Below are 25577 nucleotides of genomic sequence, written 5' to 3' on the forward strand. Positions count from 1 at the left end.
TTGTATGTGCCAGTATCCCCGCATATACGCGTTTCATTTTGTGCATAATGATGACGCGCAAAGTAAGAATGGTAATTACTACTTGGTTTACTGTGGGGAGAGGTGGTTGGTAATAAACACAAAGAGACTAAATTCATACAGTGATTTTAAATCTGTGTGTATGTGGGTTATATGCTGAACTTTAGGAAAATAAGACGGAAAACCTGTGCGCGCTATTTTACCACTTCTATTTTGCATTTTCAAATTTACTTGAACTATTTTGATAATACGTTAGCTGAAAGGCTAATGAAATCACACCGAACAGCAAATGTTGCAGATTTCGGTTTATGTGATCTTTGAAAGCATAAAAATCTTCTGACTCATATGTTCACTCCGTTCATTCTGTGATCAAATAACATTTTTACCCACGGCCAAAGTGTGCGTAAAATGGATTTTGTAAAGGATTATGAGTTGGAAAAATCAGCCACTACACTGATGGAGAAGAACACGCAGGCGTGTATACACAGGCTGTGCTGATAGGCGTTCTTGGGGACAAGACCTTGCCCCCATGTTTTTCTATTTTTAATGCGGGATGCATGTGTGTGAAACAGCTTTGTAGATGAAAACAAGGCTCGCCAACTAAGTCCTTAGAGGTATTGGTTTTACGCCGGGGCTTGGGCCACACGCCACACACACACACACACACACACACACACACACACACACACACACACACACACACACACACACACACACACACACACACACACACACACACACACGGAAATGCTGGTAAATTAACCCAAACCTGCCAGACCCCAAACTAGTTATTTTACTCTGACCAAAGTGTTACCAACTTTCACAGGTGCAGGCGCTGGAGCGAATATTGGTGAAATTGTTGACACAAATACAGACGCTTAAAAATGCAACATCAGACATGTATTCTAATACGAGCTAAGCGTTCATCACATGACACTAAAGCACCCTTGATGAAAATATAACTTTAGATTTAACCAAACCAAAACATGATAGCTTTACTTAAGCTAGCAAGCCTCTATCAGTCTTTAAGTTAAACGGATACCCAAATAAATACTCGTAAAGAAATGAGTTCTGGTACGGGTCCTTGACAGAACAGAATTATTGCATATTTTAAGGAAATGTTAACGAAGGTAGATGACACAAACATGATTTATTCAATCAGAACATAAGATTCACACAAAATACAACGCGAACTAATCGATTTAGCACGCTATAGCATATAGCCATAGTTTATCCTCTAAAATGAACAGGATTGTACATTTGTTTTATTTGTGACACGGAAAATCGTAGTTTAAACCTTTAGTTGGTGAACACCAGTACAATTTTATCAAGAAATATACAAGCTGGTCGTGTTGTGAGTAAACTAGGAGAAGAGTGGTAACTGTATAGCTCTTTTTCCGACCCTCCAAATCAAGCTCTTCTTCTGTCTAGAGTGGGACTGAAGCTGTCACACGAGCCATCCTCTGCCCCGTGCACGCACTCACCCTGTTGCTTTGAGCCATCGTGTAAATTGTTTAACTGAAGCTCAAATTTCGATACATATCAAGTCCAAGCTTGTTTCTATCAGTTCTTTTTTTTTTTTTTGAGAGGTCAGTGTCCACTGGTCTAGATCGCCATGGCGTCAGCGACGCCATAATAACTCCATAAAATGAACAGATTTCTTCATTGAAGACGGTGACAACATGAGGAAGATGATTCCCAGGCACAAGAGAAAATGCTGTCTGCTAAAAAAATTCATATCTGTTTAGAGTTATTATTACGCTTAATAGAAACATGTCACATTAAGAAACCATAATTTGGAATAAAGCAGAACAAGGCCAAGATACGCTGTTTATGTTCTGACAAAATGTAATCTGTTCACAGAAGGATTTTTTATGCTGTAGTTTGATTTTTTTTATTTTTAAGCAGTTATTTTGTCTGCTTTTTCAATCTAATAAAACCTCTCAAAGGAAGTATTCTCCACTCTGTTTTACAAAGTGTTTTGCAGTGGAAGTAAACCTGAACTAAACCTATTCTTACAATATTTATACATACAAGGCTCCTTCAAGTACGAGCCTATTTCTCCTACCTACCACCACCACAGAGTTAATCCTGTGGCCTCTGTGCTGCTCTAATAAGAGAGGAGAATTCCACTTTTCGGAAGTCCCTCTCTCCGCTCAAACTCTCATTTATTATGATCACTTTACATGCGAAGTAAGTCCGGCTGGCTGGTTGGCCCGATGTATTTTCAGTCTGGGGATTCCTGGCGCTGCCCTTCGCCATCGCAATGATTTTTCACGAGCGTCACAAGAATGTTATTTAAAGTCATGTTTGGGATGCCATAAATTATTGAAGCACCGGTTGAGGGAGGAAGACTGGGATAGGGGAGTGAAGCAAGAAGGCTCTTTCCCTCACTGTAAACGTTTATCTGATAAAACAAATGAATTCCTTTTTTAATTAAAAAAAATGTAGTTGATTAATTACCTTAAAATAATAGAATGTTTCCCAAAATCGCAATGGTTTTTATTTCAAGCCATTTTTAGTTTGTGGCGCAGTTAAGCACAGTCGAACGTAATTCCAAAAACAGAGAAATAAGGAAGATTTTTTATTTTTAAAAGAATTTTATTTAAATGTAATGTAATGTAATTTAATGTAGGTCCGTTTTATTTTGTTTTATTTATTATTATTATTATTATTATTATTATTATTATTATTATTATTATTATTATTATTATTATTATGTTCCTCCTTTTTCCGTTGGTTTATAAATACATACACACGAGCGTTTAGGGAGCGGCCTAGGTCCTTGAGGAAGTTTCAGTTCGGTAAACAGGAAGGCAAAAAAACCCTCCCTATTTCATTTTTCATCAATTTCCTCCTTTTAGTGATGATGCAGGAACACCTCCCTTTAGCACCAAGAGCCTACACTCTCCCTATAGCTCCATAACCTGTACACACGCAGGGACAGGACATGACACGCGTGACACAAAGTAGTTCCTTTTCTTGTCCGGGTAAGCGAGAGAGGCTATGACATGGGGAGGCGCAGCAATGGCTTTGTATGGGCTCCTTTGTTTTTGGTGTGTGTGTGTTTCCCGTTTATGTACACAGGGCAGCTCCAGTGTACAGACGCGCTTCTTTTCAGTATTATGTGTAATATGTGTATTATGTGTAGAGACTTGCTGCTCCTTTGAACCTGTCCAAACTGTCAAAAGGCGCTGAGTTTGGCTTTACAGCCTGTGTGTTGGTGATGATGAGTGAGGTGAGTAACTAATGCGATCGGCCCTTTTTCTCCTTCCCATTGCGCTGCAAAGGTGTGTGTGTGTCTGTGTGAGAGCGGCTGCTTTGTGTAGGAGTAAGTGGGGTGTGTTTTGCTGTGTTTGGTAGATTTATTGGAAGGGCATGAGAGAGCTATGTATATGTGTGTGTGTGTGTGGGGGGGGGGGGGGGGGCTGAGCATGGGAAAATATTCAAATTGTGAAGAAATCACTGACTTGTGAGACAAAGTTATAAAATAAATAACTGAAAGAAAAACAAAAACAACAAAATCCAACTGCCAACCTTTGCCCATTTTCCGCAAATCCCTGTGTCTTTTCTTCCCTCGTGTCACTTGGTGTGATTGCGCTGCATTTAAATAGGCATTTGCGGCCTTAATATCTTCAGCATAGTCTTGGGGTGAACCACGCGGCCAAGCCTCATGAATAATGCATACCAAGAAGTCACCGCCAGGTCAGCAGAGCCTGTCTGCTGACCTGGCTCTACTCTGGAGGAAGAAAGGCTTGCAGGTCAGCGTTAACACCCCCTCCCCCCCCCCCCCCCCCCCCCCCCCCCTCTTTACAGAATTCAAGTGTATGTATATTTACCTCACCAACATAGTGGGCGGGTGGAATGAACAGGTGGTTGCTTTAAAGTGTTCTCCATTTTGATGGTAAAAAAGGGAAATTTGCCTAAGCCAAACGTCAAACTTCGACAATTTCAGGCAGAGCACTGGGCAAATAGACCGTTCAATTAACCCACCACCAAAAGGTTGACTATTAAACACACTACCAATAATACAATAGCCATAAAACCAGCGCTCATTTTGGATTTAAAGTTGCTAATTGAAAATAGCCTGTCTAAGTCACTGAAAGGCACCTACAATCAGCGCTGGATGCTGGGAATAAACAGAAAGATGCTCTCACTGACTTCCTAAGTGTTTGCACTAAAAAGGCCTTTATTAGTGGCCCTTTGTGCAATTTGAATAAAGCCCGGGTAACACCAGAACGGACTTGTTTGGCAATGGGTTATGAGAAAGTTCAGGTTATGTCAATATTTGTTCTTTTCAAATATATAATTTAATTTTGTTAAAGTTTTATGTATAGAAGTTGCGATCATTTTAGATAGTTCAGTCACATAATAGTTATCATAATGGAGAAGTATGCATTTAAATAACAGCAGATAGGAAGTAGCTTATAATAACATGCAACATATGTATAATGAAGGAAATATACACATTAACTTGTTGCAACAATCAGTGTGTCACCATCAAGCGTTTTGCCATCACAATGGCGTTTTGCCATTCCAATAATTACTGTGCCTTCTGTGCTAATTCATATTTTTAGAGCGCTTTGGGTGGTGGTGAGGTTGTACTCTTCTTTCTATTTACCTCCATTCTGTGGTTTCAACATGCCTGGGGAGGTCATATTTTTTCCTGAGAATGCAGCTCTCTTGCGCCGCCACCAGAGCCCGCTTTAGACCACTAGGAGGACGAGAATGAGCTCAAAAGACCCCCACGTGCCCTGCCCTGCTCTGCCTGTACCTCTCTCCCTCCCAGCACGTGCATCCCTTTGAATCCTAACTGACGATAACCTGCAACAACCTCCCGTCTATCTCTCTCTCAGTTAAAATACACAACTGTCAGAGCGGTCGCGCTTCTCTGAAGCTGATTGATGGTGATTGTATAAAAACACACAAGTAGCCTGTGCCATTAAGTGTAAGGTTCAAAAAGTAAGATAAAAAAAATGTCATTTAAGCACTTAATTATCATTTCCTTTAAACTGCATTGCTAAGTAGCAGCAGACTCAGGTAAAAACACAAAACCAGGCAACATTCAGTCCAGCAAGCAAGTTATTATAGCCTTTAGCTACTATAGGTTTCCTCCGTCTTATTCCGGCCCAGGGCAAAGACGAGGAGTCTTATTATCAAGAGAAAAACAAAACTGGATGTCCGAGCTACTACCCAGCCTGCAGAGACAGGGTCACTGAGTTGAAGGGTCAAAAGTTCACCGTCTTGCGTGAGTTCCGCCCTCGTCTCTACTCACTCACTCCATCCTGGACCAATTGCTGTATGTCAAAGGCAAAAACGGAGGAGGGAGGGAGTCAGAGTAGCCGAGGTTGGGAAGGGGGTACGGATGAGAGAAATGATAGCAGGAGGCAAAGGAGAGGCGAAGGCCTGACCTTGCCTTCTCTTCCCCAGTAATAACAGCAAAGCTCCTCCTGCAACAATAATGTGCGGGCGGGTAGAGAAAATGGAGGAGTCAAGGTGGTGGGAGGGGAGGAGGTAAATGGATGTCTGGGGGGATTACAGGTGTTTGGTACACATTTTGTTCACACCAGCTAGAGTTTGTTTCAAGTATTCACGTTATTTTTTTCTTCTTTTTTTACACCCTTATACTGAGATGAATTACCCTTAATACCGTTTGCAATAAATTTAAAGATTTCTGAATATTTGGCACACGCGTGCATGCGCGCGCTCACTTGCATAACATATGTGGTCTTCAAGCAGGGGTTTTATATTTGATACTAAGACATGTTGATGTGTGTTTGAGGATGCAAGTTTAGTAAAGCAGAGCTCTTCCTCTCCGGAGTCTTATAGGCACAGCCCCGTAAAAAACCCAAAAAAACAATCAAACTCTTATCTCGCTCTACATCCAAAAAAATATTACTCCCCTTATCTGATTTTTCCTTTGCGAGATTAACGTCCTGTACCGTTTGCTTGGATTTCCCCCACACGTCTTTTTCATTTTCTCATTCTTTCTTTCCGGTGCTGCTAATAATAACAGCAATAATAATAATATAAAATGAACTAAAGTTGTTATAGAAAATCTAGGGAAATTTAATAATTGTTGCAGTGTTACATTCGGATATTCGTCCAACTCGGGAGATGCTGCTCAATCATTTCTCATAATCTAATAAATTTAACCTTAAAGATGATGATTAGAAGTAATCTTAAACTGAACCTTTTCTCTTAGAACAGGGCAGTGTAGAGAGGGAAAGGATTTGGACTCTTGGAACAGCTGATTTTCTCAATAAATTAAAGAATAAACAATGAATCAACTTTGGCATAAAACAGGCTGACTTTTCGTCTTTTCCACCAGTACACATACGCACATCCTCCGAAGGTAATGGGGGAATAACTCAGTTCAAAAATGTTGCGTTTCTCTGGGTTCATCCAGAGTTCACCTCATTAATTCAGTGTATGTCGCAGCCCACGCGCCTGTCTGCCTATAGCAGAACGGTTTTAATAATCTAGCTTCCCCATTTGCCCGTCTATAAGTACCAGTTTCTTTGCCTTGGTCCTTATCTATCCAGATACATACGAAAATATAACCCAAACTGAACAGGTACCGAACAGAAACCTACATTCTACCGATAAAAATTTTCAGCGCTCTGTGGACATGTGGCTGCAGTGAACTCGATAAGAATCTATTGGCGGTTTGCAGAGCGTAATAATATCAACATAAATCCACCTGATACCCATGTCCGCAGGTTCCAAGACCGTTGAGCACAATACAGGCATCTGTTTATACGAACCCCGCTACAGTGCACTGCATTTGTTTGGACAAAATATTCTTTTACAACTCTCTGAAGAGGCGGTGTCGTTATACGATCTGGGTCCACATGACACCGTGCACTATTTATATCTATGCAACAAAAGGAAAAGGAGAAATGATCCTGGAAGAAAAGACTGTGTGTGTGTGTGTGTGTGTGTGTGTGTGTGTGTGTGTGTGTGTGTGTGAGAGAGAGAGAGAGAGAGAGAGAGAGAGAGAGAGAGAGAGAGCCCCTTCTTCCTCCACATGTACTGGCCATTTTTCTTCGAATTAATGACTCCAACTCAATTTAGTATGACAGAGAGAGAGGAGGAGAAGAAAGACAGAAAGAGGGGATGAGGCACAGAAAGGAGTGGAAGAGAGGTGGAAATGGCAGAAGAAAGGGTGGGGAAAGGGGAGGGAGTGGGAGAGTGAGAAAGAGAGGGAGAGGCTTGGCTTTGCTCGGGGTGAACGGGAGGTCAGCGCGTCTCACCAATATTAAAATGCGTACCGGGGACGCGGGGTGACACGCCTCGCCCGTTAAACAAAGAGTGTGCCAAACTGGCAGATTAATTTGAAAACTTGAGTTCATGCACACGCACACAACACTTAATGCCTTAAAGAGCCCACAGTCTTCACAGAAGCCCTGCTCTCGCGCTCTCTCAGCCCCAAACAGCTCCCCGTAGGACCGGAAAACACGGGGAACGGCCACCGGTGATGGGGGAAAGAAGAGTGCTTTATCACTGAACATTTTTAGCGCTTGGCTGTGATGTCGCAGGGTGAAGCTTTGCCGTTGTTTGCGCTGGATTGTCGCCATTACACTGGCCCTTGCTCTAACACTATCACCGCATTTAGGCACGGATTGTGAACCGTGCTGGTCTGACAGATCCTTGTTTACTCTCACCACAGGGTCTATCTCTGCCCGTGTGCCGGCACGCTCGTGAGCGACAAGGACTTTTTTTCTTTTTCGAAGAGGTCAAAAACATCTGTGGCGTCGAAAGAGAGGAAAGAGCGAGAGAGAGAAAAGGGAGACTGAGGTGTGAAAGCTGAATTAGGAGGGAGGCTTCGCAGTACGGAGGGAAAAAACGTGGAACGCAGCTGCCGAATTATTGCAGATGTAAAGAAGAAGAAGATAATGATAACATAAAAAAATGGTTGAGCTTAACGTGACGACGCTAGAACGGAAAGGAGGATCCGCGAGCTTCAGAAGAGTGAGTACAAATCGCGCTGTAGAAGAACAAGCTGCCTCATCTGCATATGTGTATGCCCGCATTTTACTCGCACCGTGTATTTGTGTGGCAGGTGCTTTGCCCACAGGGAAGAGGGGAAGACCACGTGTAAGAGTTGGTGCAAAACCCCCTCCTTACCTTCAATCACTGCCACCCTTCTCCCCCCCCCCCCCCCTCCCCTCCCCCCACCCTACTCACCCTTCGCAAGAATTTTTTTTACGATATAGTGACCTTATCAATTCATATTTTCGGACTGTTGGAGGCTGTGCACGTCACACTGCGGGGACATGAACTGTGTGTTTCATCTGTGAGAGCTACATTTCCTTTCAATACCCAGGCTATTAATTTGCTAGCCTAATTAAGCTTGGATCTATCCTACTTGAGAGTGCATTTTATTATACAATTTAGGGTGACTGAGGTTTTACATATCCAAGAAGCACAGTTTTTACTCTTCTCAACCAGATAGATAGATAGATAGATAGATAGATAGATAGATAGATAGATAGATAGATAGATAGATAGATAGATAGATAGATAGATAGATAGATAGATAGATAGATAGATAGATAGATAGATAGATAGATAGATAGGGTGAAGGCCTTGCACCCTACTACAGATGCATGTGAGTTATTTTGATTCACCATTAGCATCGCTGCAGTTTTTTTCATATGTTGTTTCCTACGACCACGTGGTATATGAAGCTTGGGCCGATAAATGCCACAGTTTTTCAGGTGTATGTTACTGACCGCCTGTTTCTCTCTTCCTCTGGGTGTTGGGTTGTGAGCTTGTATTCGGATAAAACGAATAATTTGTTTCTTTTGTTTCTTTTCTGCTTCTCTGTCTGTACAGAGAAGCTATTCCTGGTCCTATATCATATGCTACTAATAGGACAAAAAAGTAGCCTAAGTTACTGCAAGCTTTATGTGTTAGTCTAAATTATTATTATTATTATTATTATTATTATTATTATTTGTCTTTTTAGTATGTTGAGTATTGAGAAGGCTTATGATTTCGCTGTATCAGGGGAAGAAGAAGCGATGTTTTGGAAATGTGAGGGAAATAATTATATTTGCTCTGGCTCAACCCACTTCGCTTATCTTGTTCTTTTAGCACTATTCAGTTGTACCTACCGTCAGTTTGTGAAATTATCTTTTACTCTCACAGACGAGCGTCCAGTCTCCACATAATATATATATATATATATATATATATATATATATATATATATATATATATATATATATATATATATATATATATATATATATATATATAGGCTGCTGCCCCCGCGACCCGGTCCCGGACAAAGCGGATGAAAATGGATGGATGGATATATATATATATATATATATATATATATATATATATATATATATATATATATATATATATATATATATATTTTTTTTTTTTAATTCTTTTTTTTTTTAATTTATTTATTTATTTTTCTCTCCAGACGAATACTTGCCACAGGGAGGGACGTGCTGCAACGCTTCATTTTTCCCTCTCTGTCCGTTAATTTGCATGACAATAACCAGGGGAATGGAGCTCAATTTATTTTTCAAACTGCACAAAGAAGTAAAGCACATTTCTCTTCTTCGTCGTTGTCCCTGTAGCTTTTTCGCCTCGGTAATATTTCAGAACACTGACAAGTCCGGTCGCTGCACATAATAGGGCCGTTTAACCCTTCAGTATGTTCCCTCTAGTTTTCTCTTACCAGACTTAAACCATATAAGACCTTGTGTTGTGGGAAAGTTCTTAGTAGTTTAAAAATGTAAAAAAAACAAACCATAAATAAATTAAAGTAAATTAAAAAAAACCCTTTCAAAATAGCAGTTTTCTGCTAGGATAGTATTGTATACGAAGCGCACGATTTTGTACTTCTAACACAAGTATAGCCTACAAGACTTTTTCATCTGTCTCTACTGTGAAATCTCACTATTGCTATCCCTTCAATGTGAACTCATACTTTAGTGTCCGTTTACATAACTCTGTTTCAAATAAGAATTTAATCCCAGTTTACTGTTAACTACAAGCATTGTGCGACAGGTGCTTTTAACAGCTTTCAGCGGTAGCTGAGATTGTGGGCTTCTGAGACGAAGACATTTGAAAGTCGTAAATTGTAATGGGGGCGGCTTTTAAACGTATTTATTCTCCTGCTCCCTGAATATTTTATTGCTTTTCATTTCACCCCTAACTTCTTGAGCTACCACTTGAGCCTATGTGGTGTTTCAGCTGTAAAAGGAATTGACCCGCAATAAAACTCACATGCTGAAATGCAAATCGCTGACCTTTTCCATTCTCTTTATTTCGCACTACTGCGTGCTGTCCTCCTTTAGCTCCACTCTCCCGCTTGAAATATGCGCTGATATTACGTTTACATGCTATAGCTTAGAGAGACACCATGACTTTTTAATTGTTTGACTGTGTAGCACTAAATTAAGTATTTTCGCTTGTGGACTGAAAACAGGACGGTCTGGTTGTTTCAGATGGGAGTGCCGCAGCTAGTGAAGTGGCCCTTAGCCTCCGACAGGTGAGGATTTATAATGTTTATCTAAACTGTAAGATCAAATCAGTGTATTTTACAACTAGTAAAATAGGCGAGACGGATCCTTATCATGTTTTGCTACTATTGCATAGCATGATGTCTAGATCATAAGACTCTTTTCTGGCAACAAGATCGCTTTGCTTTTGTCTCCTTGTATCTTAATACCTGTGAGTGTGTCTGGATCTGTGCTTCGCACACTGACCTTTACCTGTAGCCCCAAACAATGGGCCGCCCGTCTACTGAATGGCTACTGCTGACAGACTTGACAGAGGGAAGGGAAGTGCCCCAGTCAGACTTAACACACCTTGATCGATACCTGAGATGACCTGCAAAGCATAGAGACAGGTCAAGGTTACAAAGAAACACACACACATAGATAGATAGATAGATAGATAGATAGATAGATAGATAGATAGATAGATAGATAGATAGATAGATAGATAGATAGATAGATAGATAGATAGATAGATAGATAGATAGATAGATAGATAGATAGATAGATAGATAGATATTCTGTATTTCATTTCTATGTAGTAATACATATACTTTATGTTATATATTTATTGTATTTATTGTAAATGGTAAACCGTAGTAACTGTGATAATTACAAAATAACATTATTTAAACTGTAGGTATTTACCCATAAACCATAACTAATCTTTCTATCATATCACAGCGATCAGTTCCTTTAAATAAATCATAAATAGATCATAAATAAATAAGTTACTTATTTCAGTTGTTTTAATTAGCTGCACAACGAGCGTTAGAGTCACAAAACCTACGTGGGAGCAGCGTGACAGAAAATATCACTATATCAGGACAAACATGTGACCGAGAACAGCATGCCACTCCTTTATAAATTGCATTTAAATTGTTTATTTATGATCTATTTATGATTTATTTATAGGAACTGATTGCTGGGATATCATAGGAAGATTAGTTGTGGTTCATGGGTAAATACCTACAATTTAAATAATGTTATTTTGTAATTGTCACAGTTGCAACGGTTTACCATTTACAATAAATACAATACAACACACACACACACACACACACACACACACACACACACACACACACACACACACAAATATATATATATATATATATATATATATATATATATATATATATATATATATATATATATATATATATATATATATATATAGCTCCCAGGCCTCTGGTAGAGGACCCGAGCTTGACGGATAAACCGCCCGCAGGGGCGTGATGGGTGTTTTTTTTTTTATATATATATACATATATGAAGACATAAAAATAGGTCCTCCCTATACAATCCTCTCTATGGTGGCTGATTAGATCATTTTTTGATTCATTTAAATCAGACTTTTGAAGACTGACTGCAATTCATTTAGTACAGTGAACGGACAATCATCCATTTATTCACCACTCCATTCATTCTTCAGTCAGATGCTCAGAACTATTTCTGATAGGACCGTGTTTCCCTATGCCAAGTGATTTGTCTTTTCTTCATTAATTTGTTTTCATTCTGTTAGTTGCTGCACAGTTGGAGATGCCAGGATCTTTTTTCTTCTTCTTTTTTTCTTTCTTTTCCTCTTTTCCCCCTTTTGTGACTAATTAGAACTTTAATTCTAATTAAATTTTATTTGAGTTACTTTTGTAGAGTTCATGAATATCTTGAGATTCAATCAAACTTTTTTTAATTTCAAAGTCAAAAGAAAAAGAAAAAGAATTAGCATTTATTTACCAAAAAATGTAGTTGATGAATATATATGTGTGTGTGTGCAGTCATTTAACGCACATTCCATTAAAACCAAGTAAGGCCTCTTTTGTTTTTGTAGGCCATATTTATGCTTGCAGCTCCACAGTGAAATTTCAGTACTGGAGCCCACCTATATTGCTTGCTCCGACCACTTATACCTTATCTCACGACTTCATTCATATATATATATATATATATGTATATATATATATATATAATATTTCTTGTTTGGTTTTGGGTTTCCTTCTTCTTCTTTTTTTGTTTCTTTGCTTTTTTGGACACCGTCGAGTTACAGGAAGCGTGAAAGTATTATAACTTCATAACTTCATCTGCCAACTCCCCACCCGCGGTGAGAGGGTCACGGGTCAGAGATAGTACTGACGAATGGAATTTTCCTATAGTGGCAACACACGGGAATTTCTCTAAGCAATAAAATCCTGTGGACGGCGTAGATATGCGCCCCCACACCGTCACTGTCAGTCAATGTCTTCTATATCTACCCTGTAGATCCGGATTTGTGTAAAAATCATTAATAAAATCACAAATTCGCTTCTAGGGGAGTATATAGTGGATTTATACACAACGGCGTCGAAGGATCCAATACAATGAGGAGAGGCCTTCAGCTACGGTTCCTGGCTGGTACAGCTTTTGTTCAGTTAGATTTTTATAAAATTCGTTCGTTTAAAAAAGAGGGGGAAAAAAGAAAGAAAGGAAAGGGGAGTTTTGTAATTTTCAAAATGCATTTGGACACATAAATACAGATGTGCATTTTAAACCACTTGTGTCTGTTCGGTGATAAAACTCAACTGTTATTTATTCTGGTCATCAGAACGCTTTGCTGTCTTCAATCCCAACTCCGGGCTGAATTGGACTTTTTATTTCTTGTTGAAAAATGATGCTGCCTGCTTCACTGTTCATTCGAGAAGGCGTAAGGGGGTGGGTGGGGGGGGGGGGGGGGGTCGAGACGGTCAATTTTCTCGAAACAAAGGACTTTGACATCTACATCATCATTCCCGTGTTTGTGTGCGGGTCTGAGCATGAACCTTTTATCGTATAACACCAGCGAAAGCGGACTGCAACTTCTCCAATCTACCGAACGCATAATTTGTGTTTTCTTTTGCTTTAAATGTGTTTTGCCACGTTTTGATGCTGATGATTATAGAAAAAGCAATTCTGTGCAAAAGGTAGTTATAGAGAATAATCAGATTTATCAGTGGTGCATGCTGGAACGTGCTTCCCTTGTCTGCAAGTAAAAACCTTTGTTTTTCGCTGTTTTGTTAAAGTAAAAAGAAGCGACACCAAGCAGAGATTGAGACTGTGCTACATGACAACTCTCAAAGTCTGTGGCAGCTTGTGTGAGATGGTCAAAGTTGGCAAGATGGGTTCCAAAACAAAGAGCGTCGTACCTCTGTTCAGTAACAGCTCAAGGGCAAACGCATGGAGTGCGTGGACTCAATATGCCACGGAAGTTGATATTAGGAAGTGCGTGGAAACAAGTCCTGTTTATTCATGCGATCCCGGTCCAGGCAGAATTATTATGCGAGGCCAGTTAAAAATGTGAAATGTTGAATGGAAGCCTGTAGGAGCAAGTTTTTTCTCTATTCTTTTTTTAGGGGGTGGTGGGTCCCGTCTCTAATGCAAAGGTCTGCCGGTGATTTAGGAGGTATGTAACCTGAATTAGTTGATGAATTTTCTATCGATCCCAAACAAGCCAAATTTATCTCTGACACAGTGCTGCTGCTGGGTGGCGGCGCAATAGAAGAGCCGGGCCACTCTCCAATTCTCGTTATTAGCGATTAGCGAAGAGCAGGGGAAAAAAAAGCACATCCAAACACACACATCAACTTTAAATCTACCCAGCACTTTCTTTCTGTTGCTTTTTCCTCTGTATTTGTCTATTTAAAGTTCCAATCGGACGCGTCAGAAGCAGAGAGGGTTCAGTTGCAATGCGGCGTGGGGCGTGTGTGTGCGTGACTTCGTGTGTGTGTGTGTGTGTGTGTGTGTCGTGGGGGGGGGGGGGGGGGGGGGGGTTACTCTTCATCTGCGCCGTACTCTTTTGCTCGACTTTGTCAAAGCAGAGTGGATTTTTTATCGTCAGTGACGCACTTTGTTAATTTTATAATTCTCCGTCTGCTGAGGTGGAGAGATATAAAGAGGAGACATATGGAGAGAGACGGGAAAAGTATTGAGCGCCCACGAACTGAGGGCATATAATAGTGCGCGTGCTGGGGCCGTGTTTATCCTTAATCCTATTTCCTTATCCGGGGTTCCTTCTGGATGTGCGCCATTGGCCGACTGTAGTCACGTGGTGTCTTAACTTTGTTCACTTGACAGAAAAGTAGGAGGGTTCAACGGAACAGGAATAACCGAAGAGTAAAGGGATGAGATATAAATTTTAGTTATATATTTTCCAAGTAGGTGCAGTTCCACAAAAAGACAGAAATTAATGGCCATGAGCTCCTATTTGATCAACTCCAACTATGTGGACCCCAAGTTTCCACCTTGCGAGGAATACTCACAGAGTGACTATTTGCCCAGTCACTCTCCGGATTATTACAGCTCCCAGAGAGAGGAGCCTGCTCCCTTCCAGCCGGACTCTCTTTACCACCACCATCAGCACCACCCGCACCAGAACCACAGCCAGCAGCAGCGAGCCGAGCCTCCATACACACAGTGCCAGCGTGGATCGCAGACCGCTTCGGTGGTGATGTCCCCACGAGGTCATGTCGTCGCCCCGACCGGACTGCAGACCACTCCACTCCCGGAGCAGAGCCACCGCTGTGATTCCGTGACACCGAGCCCGCCTCCACCTCCGTCTTGCGGTCAAACACCCCACAGCCAAAGCAGTTCTTCCCCAACAAGCACTCGTAAGGACCCCGTAGTGTACCCGTGGATGAAGAAAGTTCATGTAAACATCGGTAAGAGAAGCATACAAACTTGTTTCTCTCCCCCCCCCCCCCCCCCCTCTCTTTTTCTTTGTGCCCGTGTATAGTCAGCTAGGTTTCCACCGTGAAAAGCTCCCCCGTTTTTTCCTTAGGAGTAGTAGGAGAGTAGCCTTTGGGTCGAGATTTACGATCGTCTGTTTGCGGAGCCAATATAATTACACCCTCCATAAATTTTTATTACACCTCTTCGCTGAGGTGCCTTTTGAAGTCCGATCTCTCGCTCGTCGGCTCTAATTCGTCGCCTTATGACAACTCAGACCGAGCCCATAAGTTAGCTTTTATGCTGTGATAATTTGATTTTAAGTGGCCGGGTTGTATAAACGGTGTACTTTACTCTGTCTAGCCTTCCTTCCCCAGTCGTTGTTCCATGGGAGGGAAAGTTTTATAGCAGCTGAAATATTCATGTTTATGGATCCGGTCGTAAAACACTAATGCAAGACCGAATAGCTGCAGTCTATTATAGTTTATCTGTGATGCTTTAACATACTTGCTGCATACTGGGATAAGCGGAGTCACTTTTGCACCGTAATGCACTCACTCCGCTTCGCTGTATACTTGACAAGAAAGAAGAAGAAGAAAGCTTTGTTTCTTTCATTTTCATTCTCTCTCTCTGCTTTCTCTGTTTGCTGGCTGCGTAAAAACCGTATGTTGCAGTTTTTGAAATTTGTTGAATCATTACCTAATCTGTCAGTGACTGTCGTACATATTACCCACCCCTTCACCCCTACCGCAAACGTTGCTGTACCACCACCTTTTATTCCTAAACACCAAGTAATAGACGATGCTACAATCTCTCGCATAACATGCTGAAAGGGACGCTGCAATTGGCCCTGCTGCTTGCCATGATCCTGTATTGCAATGCCGGTCGTACGTTGCGCAGACGTGTCAGTACAGCGCCGCTTTTCAAGCTTACATCACAACATTTGGACATCAATTGCAAGCTGGCAGTATTGCCAGGATTCCCACCACCGCAGGGCCCAGAATGACACCTGACAACACGTTTCAAAATATAATCTCCTCCTCAAAGGAGACACTGTAAAATAAACCAGCCAGGCTGTAAGCTCGGCGTTTGACAGGAAAGGATGAAAGGGGCTGCAGTCATGTCCCATTTTGTAGATCCAAACGCATTATTATTATTATTATTATTATTATTATTATTATTATTATTATTACATGTTAATGCTATAACGTTCATTGTTATTATTTCTCTACAGTAAGTTCAAACTACACTGGGGGTGAGCCGAAGCGCTCGCGAACGGCCTACACGCGCCAGCAGGTTCTAGAGCTCGAGAAGGAGTTCCACTACAACCGGTACTTGACGCGCAGGCGCAGGGTGGAGATTGCGCATACGCTGTGTCTGTCGGAACGGCAGATCAAAATCTGGTTCCAGAACCGGAGGATGAAATGGAAAAAGGACCACAAGATGCCCAACACCAAGGTCCGCTCTGGAACAGGCAGCAACAATACAAACTCCCAGGCTCTAGCCGGATCCCAGAGCCGTTCTTCCGGACCACTATAGCCCATTCTTTGGCTGTTTGTCTGATGCAGGCAATTTGTCCTTCCCCCTTTGCTCCCTGAATCCCACACTGAAAAGACGGGCCTGACACGCTTGCAACCACCGGAACCTGCACTTTGGGCCGGAATGTTTTTGGTATGGGGGGAGAGAGAGATGTCATAGCCGCCGTTCTGGCCCTGATCTGCGCTGATGTTTCTCACAATAATATGACCTTATGATGTAAAAAGGGATGGCAAGGGAGATTTCCTTTATATATGAAAATGATCAAAACTACCCGAAGAAGATGAAAGAACTAAGAGAACGTTGCTTTCGCCCGCTTTCCTTCTTTGCCTTCCTCTCTGTACTCGTCCTTTTATAATCCTCTCTCTCCCCCTCTCTCTCTATTATCCATCTCTCTCTCTCTATTTCAAACTCTTTCTCTCTCCTTCCCTCTGACAGAGCAAAGGGTGGTAGGCTGAAGATACTGTTCCCAGCGCGTGTGTGGTTCTTTTCCTGTTCCTTTACTATTCAAGACTTCTTTTAATTTAAAGATGTATCCTCGTTTTCATCTTTATTCATGCCAAATTCTGCCCCCGTTTGTAATGTTTATTTTGTGGGTATATAGCAAAAGGGTGAACTGCTCTTCCCAATACACCACTCCCTACGACATCCGTACTACTACTACTACACACACACACACCATCACCACCACCCTCTCCCCCATTGTCACACTTAAGGCGCACGTGTAATATATTGAACTCTCCTTTGGTCAAGTGAAGCATTCTTGCACTCCATACACACTCATAGAAAAGCCACACATGCTCGCTTACCTCTATGTGTCCTTATAGTACTTTAACATACAAACCACGATATGATCCAAAGTAACACCAGGCAGTTTGCCGTCTTGCTGTTTAAACTGGTGCTTTTGTTTTGTTAAACGGCGAACTATAGTTCTTCATTTTTAGTTCTAGTTCTTTTTGAATTTAGTGTTGAAATATAAAATGTTGTTGATGCTGAGAGTGACGATGAGCGTTTTGTGATCAGTTGATTTTTCGTAATATGATGTTGTATACAAGCAAACAGTGTAACAGGGTTATTAAAGTGAAATTAAGTAATTTCCATCAACTTACAAAAGACACTAATGATCACACCAAAATCCCGGTACAGATACTTTAATGATGACAGAAACACAGCACTATACGATGTACTACCTATTACCTCAGTTCTGTGTGTGTGTGTGTGTGTGTGTGTGTGAGAGTGTGCTCGCGCGTGCGTTTGTGTCTCTATCTATACGCGCTGGATCGGACGATATCGATAAGTTTATTTTTTTATGTAATTTTTTTCGCTCGTTTAATGAAGTGAAAGCTTTCTGAGCTCCTATATTTTTAAAATTGTGTGAAAATATATTATTATTATTATTATTATTATTATTATTATTATTATTATTATTATTATTACCTGCCATACAAAAAATCTTGTGGACATTTAAAAAGACAATTCCACAACTGTGCAGCAAAGAGACATTCATACAAACAAGTATCCTCTGCATGAAAAGTGATTTATTTCTTTTTAGATGCCTCTTTGTTCTTTCTCCGCGCATTAAATGCGCGCGCACTTCATTTTCTCTTTGCCCCTTCCTCGTTTATTCTTTCACTTTGTGTCTCTTTTTAGATATTTTATTCTAAAAGTGTTATTTCTTTCCACTGATGCCATTTTCTTAACATTCCAAAGATCCCTTTCGATCGTTATTGATGAAATGGTGCTGGTGAACATGTGTTACATCCCCCGATGTGTATGTTGCTCCGTCCTCTTATTTGTAAATAGTCCATAGACATTTAAATAAATGACTGAAAACGTACCCTTTCTATCTTATTATTATTACTTGTTATTTTTCCATTTTCTATATGTAAAATGGGTTTTCTAGGAATAACAGTTGGAGTCCTGTTGAATTTTACTGTTTCTGCTTACCTCCCCAGATTTGAGTAGTAGAAGAAATGCTTCCATACACAACAGTTTCATACAATTTCAAATTTGGTTTTTCCTGCAAAGGCAAAGCAACCTGTCTTTCGAAATCAAGAGCCTGCGATGATTAATCTGTCCCGGCCGTGAGTGATCTTGGTACATTACATCCTGTAATCTCGTTTTAAATCACAAACCGTCCCTCCGTTTCGCGGCCGTCCTCCGGTTAATTTAACGGCTGCTCAGATGCGCTTGCACCGGACCGACACACCATAGGTGACAGCTCCCCTCCCTTCTTCCTTTCTGTGTGTAGTTCTGAAGAACAAAATTAGTTTCTCGGTTCGTGGTCTCTTAATGTGCTAATGAGTGTAATTTTTGCACCACACTGTTTTTTTTTCTCTCTGCTCCTTTCGTTGTTTTCTGGACTGCTGAGCGCGCCCGCACACACACACACACACACACACACACACACACACACACACACACACACACATATATATATATATATATATATATATATATATATATATATATATATATATATATATATATATATATATATTACAAAAAGGGAACGGGCCCGCACCATAGCTCAAACCCTGACAACCAAATAGATAATCAACAAGACGAATGGCTTCTTTTGTAAGGCGCGGCTCCCGTATTAATTTTCATTTTCTTTTGTTAGAACAGGTATCGAAAAATATAGAGAAAAGGGAGGGGGGCACGAGAAAATAGCATTCTTCTCGATGAACTTTAAACAAAAAAAGTGTGCCCCCCAAATTGGTTCTCTCGTATTCCTCGGCCCAGAGAAGATTCCCTATTACTTGTTGGTTGATTTCTCCCTGGGCTTCTTGCCACACAGACTCACGTTGCCCATTTATCTGTTTTCTTCCCATTTATGAGAGGTTTCTCCAGCGCAAAAAGCCACCTCCAATTAAACTGTACCCCTAGATGTGCTCGGGCACCCACTCGAGTCAAAACAGTAAAATCGTACATTTCACTGTGTCATTAGTGAAACATTTAATCTCGTCTTTTGTTTTTCTATATTAAACAACGTGATTTAATCCAAAGATATTAGGCCTGCATCTCCAGTTGTTAAAAGTAAGCATACATTTTCTTCCTATATTGTGAGAACAATAGTGGTTTAATATCGCCTCCTTCACCCTGAGGCTGTATACCCCTCCTTATAATATGATATTTGTGTCCAAATGTGGTAATATCTGCTACACATCAGTTGTCCCATATTGGGAATCTGAACACACACACACACACACACACACACACACACACACACACACACACACACACACACACACAATGACGACCTAAATGACGACCTTATTATTTATTTATTTATTTATTTATTTATTTATTTATTTATTTATTTATTTATTTATCAGCCGGGACGTTCTGCTGCTTCTGTGAAAGCAAGCAGATTTTTGTGAGGATGCCCAACCCCCACCGCACACATATCAAATCTCTGTGGAAAAAAAAAATGTTCACCGCCATTATTTTCTGGACAGGACAGAGGGGACGGCCCCTTAAGAAAAATGCGAAAATTATACAAGAAACAATCATTAATCACTTGTTCTTCTTTAAACAGTTCTTTTACTTTTCTTCTTCTCTATTGTCATCCGGCAGCCACACACAAGACCCCTTCTGGAGGTGGTGGTGGTTGGGGGGGTTGCCAGAGGGACAGAAGAGAAAAAAGGAGACGTCTTGGAAGACACTACGAAGACACCCCCCCCCCCCACACACACACACACACACACACACACACACACACACCTCCTTTACACACACGCCTCCCCTTTCCACCCAAGCTATTTTTTACTCTACATAAACATGCTGCCATAAGAAGAAGAAAAACTTTTTTTTTCTTCCTCGTTGGAAAGAAGAAAATCTCTCCAAGGAACTCCAACAAACCATTCAGAAATCCCTCACGACGAAGCAGAAGATGGCTCACGGGTCGATAAAAGTAAGAAAGGTAAGGGCCTGAGACTAAATTTTGTCTTTTCTTTCTCTGCTTTGGCTTCTGTTGCCTTGTGTTGTGGTGTTTTATGTTTTTATTGCCCCCCCGCATTTGGCGAGGTCACGCTGTAAGAGCATTTACGGCCGTGGGGTTTTTGACTGCAAGCGCTTTGGGAGTGTTTGTGTTGGAATGAGCCTGTGTGTTGTGCTCTTTTTTTCCTTCAGTTTATGCAACCATTGGTGTCAACTCTGCGTCTGTTTGTCAACCACGAGATCCGACGCTTCCTAAACAGCTGCTGTTGTGCGTCGAACGTGCTGCGGTGCGTCTTTTACGCATAGTATTTGTAAAGAGCCCGTTTTTGTGTGCTTTTTCGAAAGGCAGATCTTTAATTTTTGATAGGTTATATAATATTATCGAGTTGCTAACTTAACAAGGATGCCTATGGAGTCCCGTATTACTCAAGGAAAATTATAAATGTTGTTGCTAATATGTGACAGAAAGGCCCACGAGAATAATTTCTGGTTCCTGGAACTTATTATGCATTGTTTCTTAGCTACGTTTCTGCGGTTATAAAGTGTTTCTGTGGTTTAGGACCTATACCTTTTAATGAGATATTGTTAGTGTATGTGTATGTGTACTTTGTTTGCCAGGTGCAGGCTACAGACACTGCAGTGGGAATATGAATAATACGGCCTTCAGTTAGACAGGGGGGGGGGGGGGAATTAAGCGAACTGAGGGGGCGCGCTGGTTAATGGATACTGTCTCGGTTGCGCTTCAAAACAATTTAGCTCGAAAACAAACGGTTCGCGAGGCTTTTCAAATGAACTGCCAATGATCGCCGGTCGCGATGCGAGCTCAGGGCCTCTGCTATCTGCTGAGCCTAACAGCGACGGCCTCAAGAAGCGCGTTCACTTCAGTTTGACCCCTTCAGAAATCAATCTGCCAGCGATTCAAATTAAGGGGTAGCGTTCTGCTAGATGGGCCTTCAACCTCTCAAGGGGACGCGTGGTGCGGCGTGATTCGATGTGTGGAAAGGAAGGACAAAACGGAATAGAAAGAAAAAAGAGAAGGAGAGATGGAGGAGGGAAAAATCAATGGTCATACACGGAATGGCCAAGCTAAGGCCACAGAGGGTTCAGCCAGGGGACACGTTTTTTTCTGACCGATGAGGTCCAGTGGCTCTGAAACCAGAGGCTGACCTGTGGCTCCCCTCTTCATCCTCCACACCACACCTACCCCCTCTAGTCCCTGTCCCCCTTGACCTCACTAGGTTGCGCTCCCTCGGACATTCCCAGACCTCCAGAGCCACCAGGCCATTTAGTCATAACAGACTGAGTTCAGGGCACTGTAACCCAGGGGTAACAGTGATATCTCCACTCCCACACCCAAACAGACAGACAGCAGACAACTCATCCACCTCTACAGGGGTCAGTAAGAAGCCACTTCTGACTGGGACTTCAACTGAAGTGTGGTGTAGCGGTTTGAGTCATCTGAAACTACTGGAAATGTCTTTCCTTCGTTGAACCCTCTGTCGTTTAGAGAATATAAGACCGGGGCTCTCTGCGTCTGGTCCTGAGAGCTAAAGTGCGAAACTGTGTCGTAGATGTGTTAGGTCTGATGCTGCGCAGACCTCGATGATAATGTAAACACAGCATGCCCCTTCTGTCTGCATGGCTGCAAAAGCTGCTAGTAGCCTTTTAACTAGTGGACGTTCACGCCTGTGTGTGTGTGTGCGTGTGTCTTCAATAGTACTGATTCAGCAAAGCAACAAGTATATGAACAAGAAGTTGTGTATCAGTCATAACAGTGTCTGTGTATATTTATTAAAATTATAAGACATTTCAATTACATTAAACTTCAAAAGACATTTTAAATGAACCACTAAGAAGTAGTCAGACATTTATACATGAGCTGCTGTGAATTCACTGGCGGCGGAATCCTTAAAACTGTGCTATGCACTTTGCCTTGCATCGGGAAAACCTTTGACTCAGGTCAGCCATGTACTATAGCGTAACGATAAGATGATCGTTAATTGACAGTTTTTCCACTTACAGCAAATGTGAAGCTGGAGTGGTTCAATGCCACAGTTTACAAATAGTTTAGGACAGGACAGGTTGAAGTTTATAGAACTCTGATTTTCTGAGTATTATTGGGAATCTTTGGAAACTTCTATCATTTCTTTTTCCACAATCTGTTTTTCCCTGTGACCCAGCTGATAGTTAGCAAAATATATCTTTTTAAATGATCTGGTGTTTTCTAGTTATTACATAAGGTTTATAGGGTTGGCAAGGGTTTGTACAATCACAGTTAACTATAAAAGTATTCAGAGTAACCATGTCAATTTTTACGGTTTGAAATGTTCAAACATGTTATGCTTATTTTGGTAGTAGTGCAACATTCGATGAGTCGGACACAGTACATACAGACACAGATGTGGGAAAACGTACAAAAGCTGTAGACCAGCTGTTTTGTTAGGATTTTTTGTTTTTGTTTTAACTTACATTTCTGTCAAGTCCCGTAAGAACTAACGGATGCAGTTTTAAAAATAGGCAAGCCATTCCAGCATGTGACAGAAAAGTGTTTTTGTGCATTTTGGTAACAAATACCGCAGTCAGGTGAATAAATCTATAATACAATATTACAATTATGTGGGGAAATTCAAACTTGACCCATCCCTCGATGTTAATGTTGAGTGTTAATGGATATTGAAATACTATAATATGATTCATAAAGGACCAATTCTTCAAGTGACTTAATGTAATTTCTACTTTGAGCTCTTGCAGTTTCACTGAAAAACAAACAAACAAACAAACAAACAAACAAACAAACAAACAAACAAACAAACAAACAAACAAACAAACAAACAAACAAACAAACAGTATCTCTCTTATATCGCAAAGGTCTGCTGAGCTTTCCTTTACTGAAAGATACTTTATACCTGTATGCTTGTGTGAAGTGTTTTCTCTGTAGCTTGACTACTTGCTCCTGATGCTTCACTTAATCCAAAAGAAGACTTATTTTGTAGTGTCAGGGGGATTAGCATGTAAATAACTATAAAGTAAAAGCATGAAACAGCCGGGGATCATACAGACAGATGTGACCTGCAGTTTACAGACAAGCAGCTCTTTGCTTTGCACGCTGTTTGGAGGCTCTGAGCCAACCGATGGAACTGATGTTTCAACAGCAGCTTTGCACAGGAAACAGAACACTCACACATGCAGTGGAACATCAGGTGCCAGGCACCGAATATGAGCGCATGTGTTCAGCGATCGTCATAGACTGGAACACACACAGATACACAAAAGTTACACAAACTTCTGTATTTTCCTCCCTCCCTTCCTCCCTCCCTCTATGGCCCGCGTTTGCTAATTGCTAGACAAATCGCCCGCTCCTTTTCCCCGTCATCTCTCTCTCTCTCTCTCTCTCTCTCTCTCTCTCTCTCTCTCTCTCTCTCTCCCAGCATCCACGTTGCCCGAGAAATTTATTATTCTGGAGAGCTCGAGGAGCCGAAGAGGTCACAGTGTAGGCGCGCGGGCTGCAGGAGGAGGTCGTCACGAGAGATATATGGTTGCCAGGCTTTTAGTGCTGCACGGGCTGAGCGCGTGCATGAGCGCGTGCGGGGGAGCCATTTAAAAGTAGACACGTATTAAGTATTAAAAAGAGAGAGCCAAATAGCGGCTGCCAAGTAGCAGCACGCGCATACACGCTCTTTGTGGATTCCAATCCGTGCCTGGTTAGTCAAAGGGTTTTCTAAATAATTAAATACTTTTTTTTCAATAATGTGCCAATTAATCACGAGCTCAAATATTATTATATCGTTAAGCCAGGCAATGAAGAATTACAGAAATTGCTAGTGTCTTGCCTTTATCAGCACTAATAACTTTATTAGTAGCAAGGACGGCAGAAGAGCTTTCGAGTGGACTTCGCTGCAGAACAAAAGGAATGATGGAATGATGATTCTAATGGGGTTTAAACAACTTTTGATAATCATTTGTTTGCTTGGTTTTTGTTTCAGCTCTGCAGCTGGCTCGTATTGAACTCCAATGTTCCCGTCCCTGATAATAAATGTATAATGAAGAAATCACGTGTCAATTTGTGACCAAGTGTTGTCAGACTTCCAGTGAAATTTGAAGACAAGCAGGCCTGCAATCTGATGAAGTTACTATTGTACGATACAGCATGCAGCTCTCATATCCGTTACATGTGAGTGATAAATAGGTTTCTGTTGCCTGTATGACTAATGGCGGAGAATCAGGCCCATACAAGCCTATTTATACTGTTGGATTAACCAACTTCTCTTTACTTTTTACTGCAGCATCCTAATGACAAAGACTCACTGCCTTTTCATATAAAGTATAGTTGGAATAGCGCACTGAGAGCAGCAAATCGGAGACACGTAAGAATGAGGATATGGTCAAATCTGCCGTTTGTTTACGTTTATTATAAGTCACTTCTAATCGTTTTCAAGCATTTTAGAAAAAAAAGATATCTGAGTGGCATGTTCTAAAGATCTCAATCATTTACACGCTGGCTTACCCTCAATTCCACAGTGAGGATTTCAATGAATAATGTGTCTTTAAATATAGCTAGAACTTCACAGAGGCAACAAAGACAGTTGTAAATAAGGTACATTTTGTAGTATTATCAGTTTTTTTCAGGCTATAATATTTATCATTGTTTCTAAAATAAGTCTGAGCATTATAATATTGTTGCAAATGGCGCGTTCGTGGCAAAATGTTTTGTGTGCGTCTGTCGCTGCTTGTGCAGGTTAATGCTGCATTAAATACCCCGTAACAGGGCGGGGGGGGGGGGGGGGGTCACTATAACTGTCTATCGTCAGTAAGGATGATAGTAAAAATCAAATGTGTATGATAAAAGATCTGATAAATAATTGTCTAATTATG

The 25577-nt window shown here is 41.1% G+C and overlaps 2 protein-coding genes across 5 annotated transcripts in view; both read left to right on the forward strand.

Moving 5' to 3' along the window:
- Nucleotides 1-25577, forward strand: part of hoxb3a (homeobox B3a) — a 108619-nt gene that overhangs the window by 21200 nt on the left and 61842 nt on the right. For 3 of the 4 annotated variants that reach the window (XM_086287840.1, XM_086287835.1, XM_086287838.1), the window contains exon 2: nucleotides 20343-20688. The gene's annotated coding sequence lies outside the window, so the exon portion shown is untranslated. Of the gene's footprint in view, nucleotides 1-7409; nucleotides 7993-20342; nucleotides 20689-25577 lie in introns of those variants that run through there. The other variant, XM_086287836.1, reaches the window with a different exon arrangement.
- On the forward strand, nucleotides 14459-18600 carry hoxb4a (homeobox B4a). The gene is made up of 2 exons (XM_086287842.1): nucleotides 14459-15220; nucleotides 16462-18600. The coding sequence occupies exons 1-2, from the start codon at nucleotides 14749-14751 to the stop codon at nucleotides 16764-16766; spliced, it is 777 nt and encodes a 258-aa protein (XP_086143968.1). The 5' UTR covers nucleotides 14459-14748; the 3' UTR covers nucleotides 16767-18600.

Source organism: Aulonocara sp. 'chitande type north' Nkhata Bay, linkage group LG4, assembly GCF_057382095.1.
Source record: "Aulonocara sp. 'chitande type north' Nkhata Bay isolate Kocher_YH1m ecotype deep benthic linkage group LG4, A_spYH_male_GT1.1, whole genome shotgun sequence".
NCBI classification, from domain to species: Eukaryota; Metazoa; Chordata; class Actinopteri; order Cichliformes; family Cichlidae; genus Aulonocara; species Aulonocara sp. 'chitande type north' Nkhata Bay.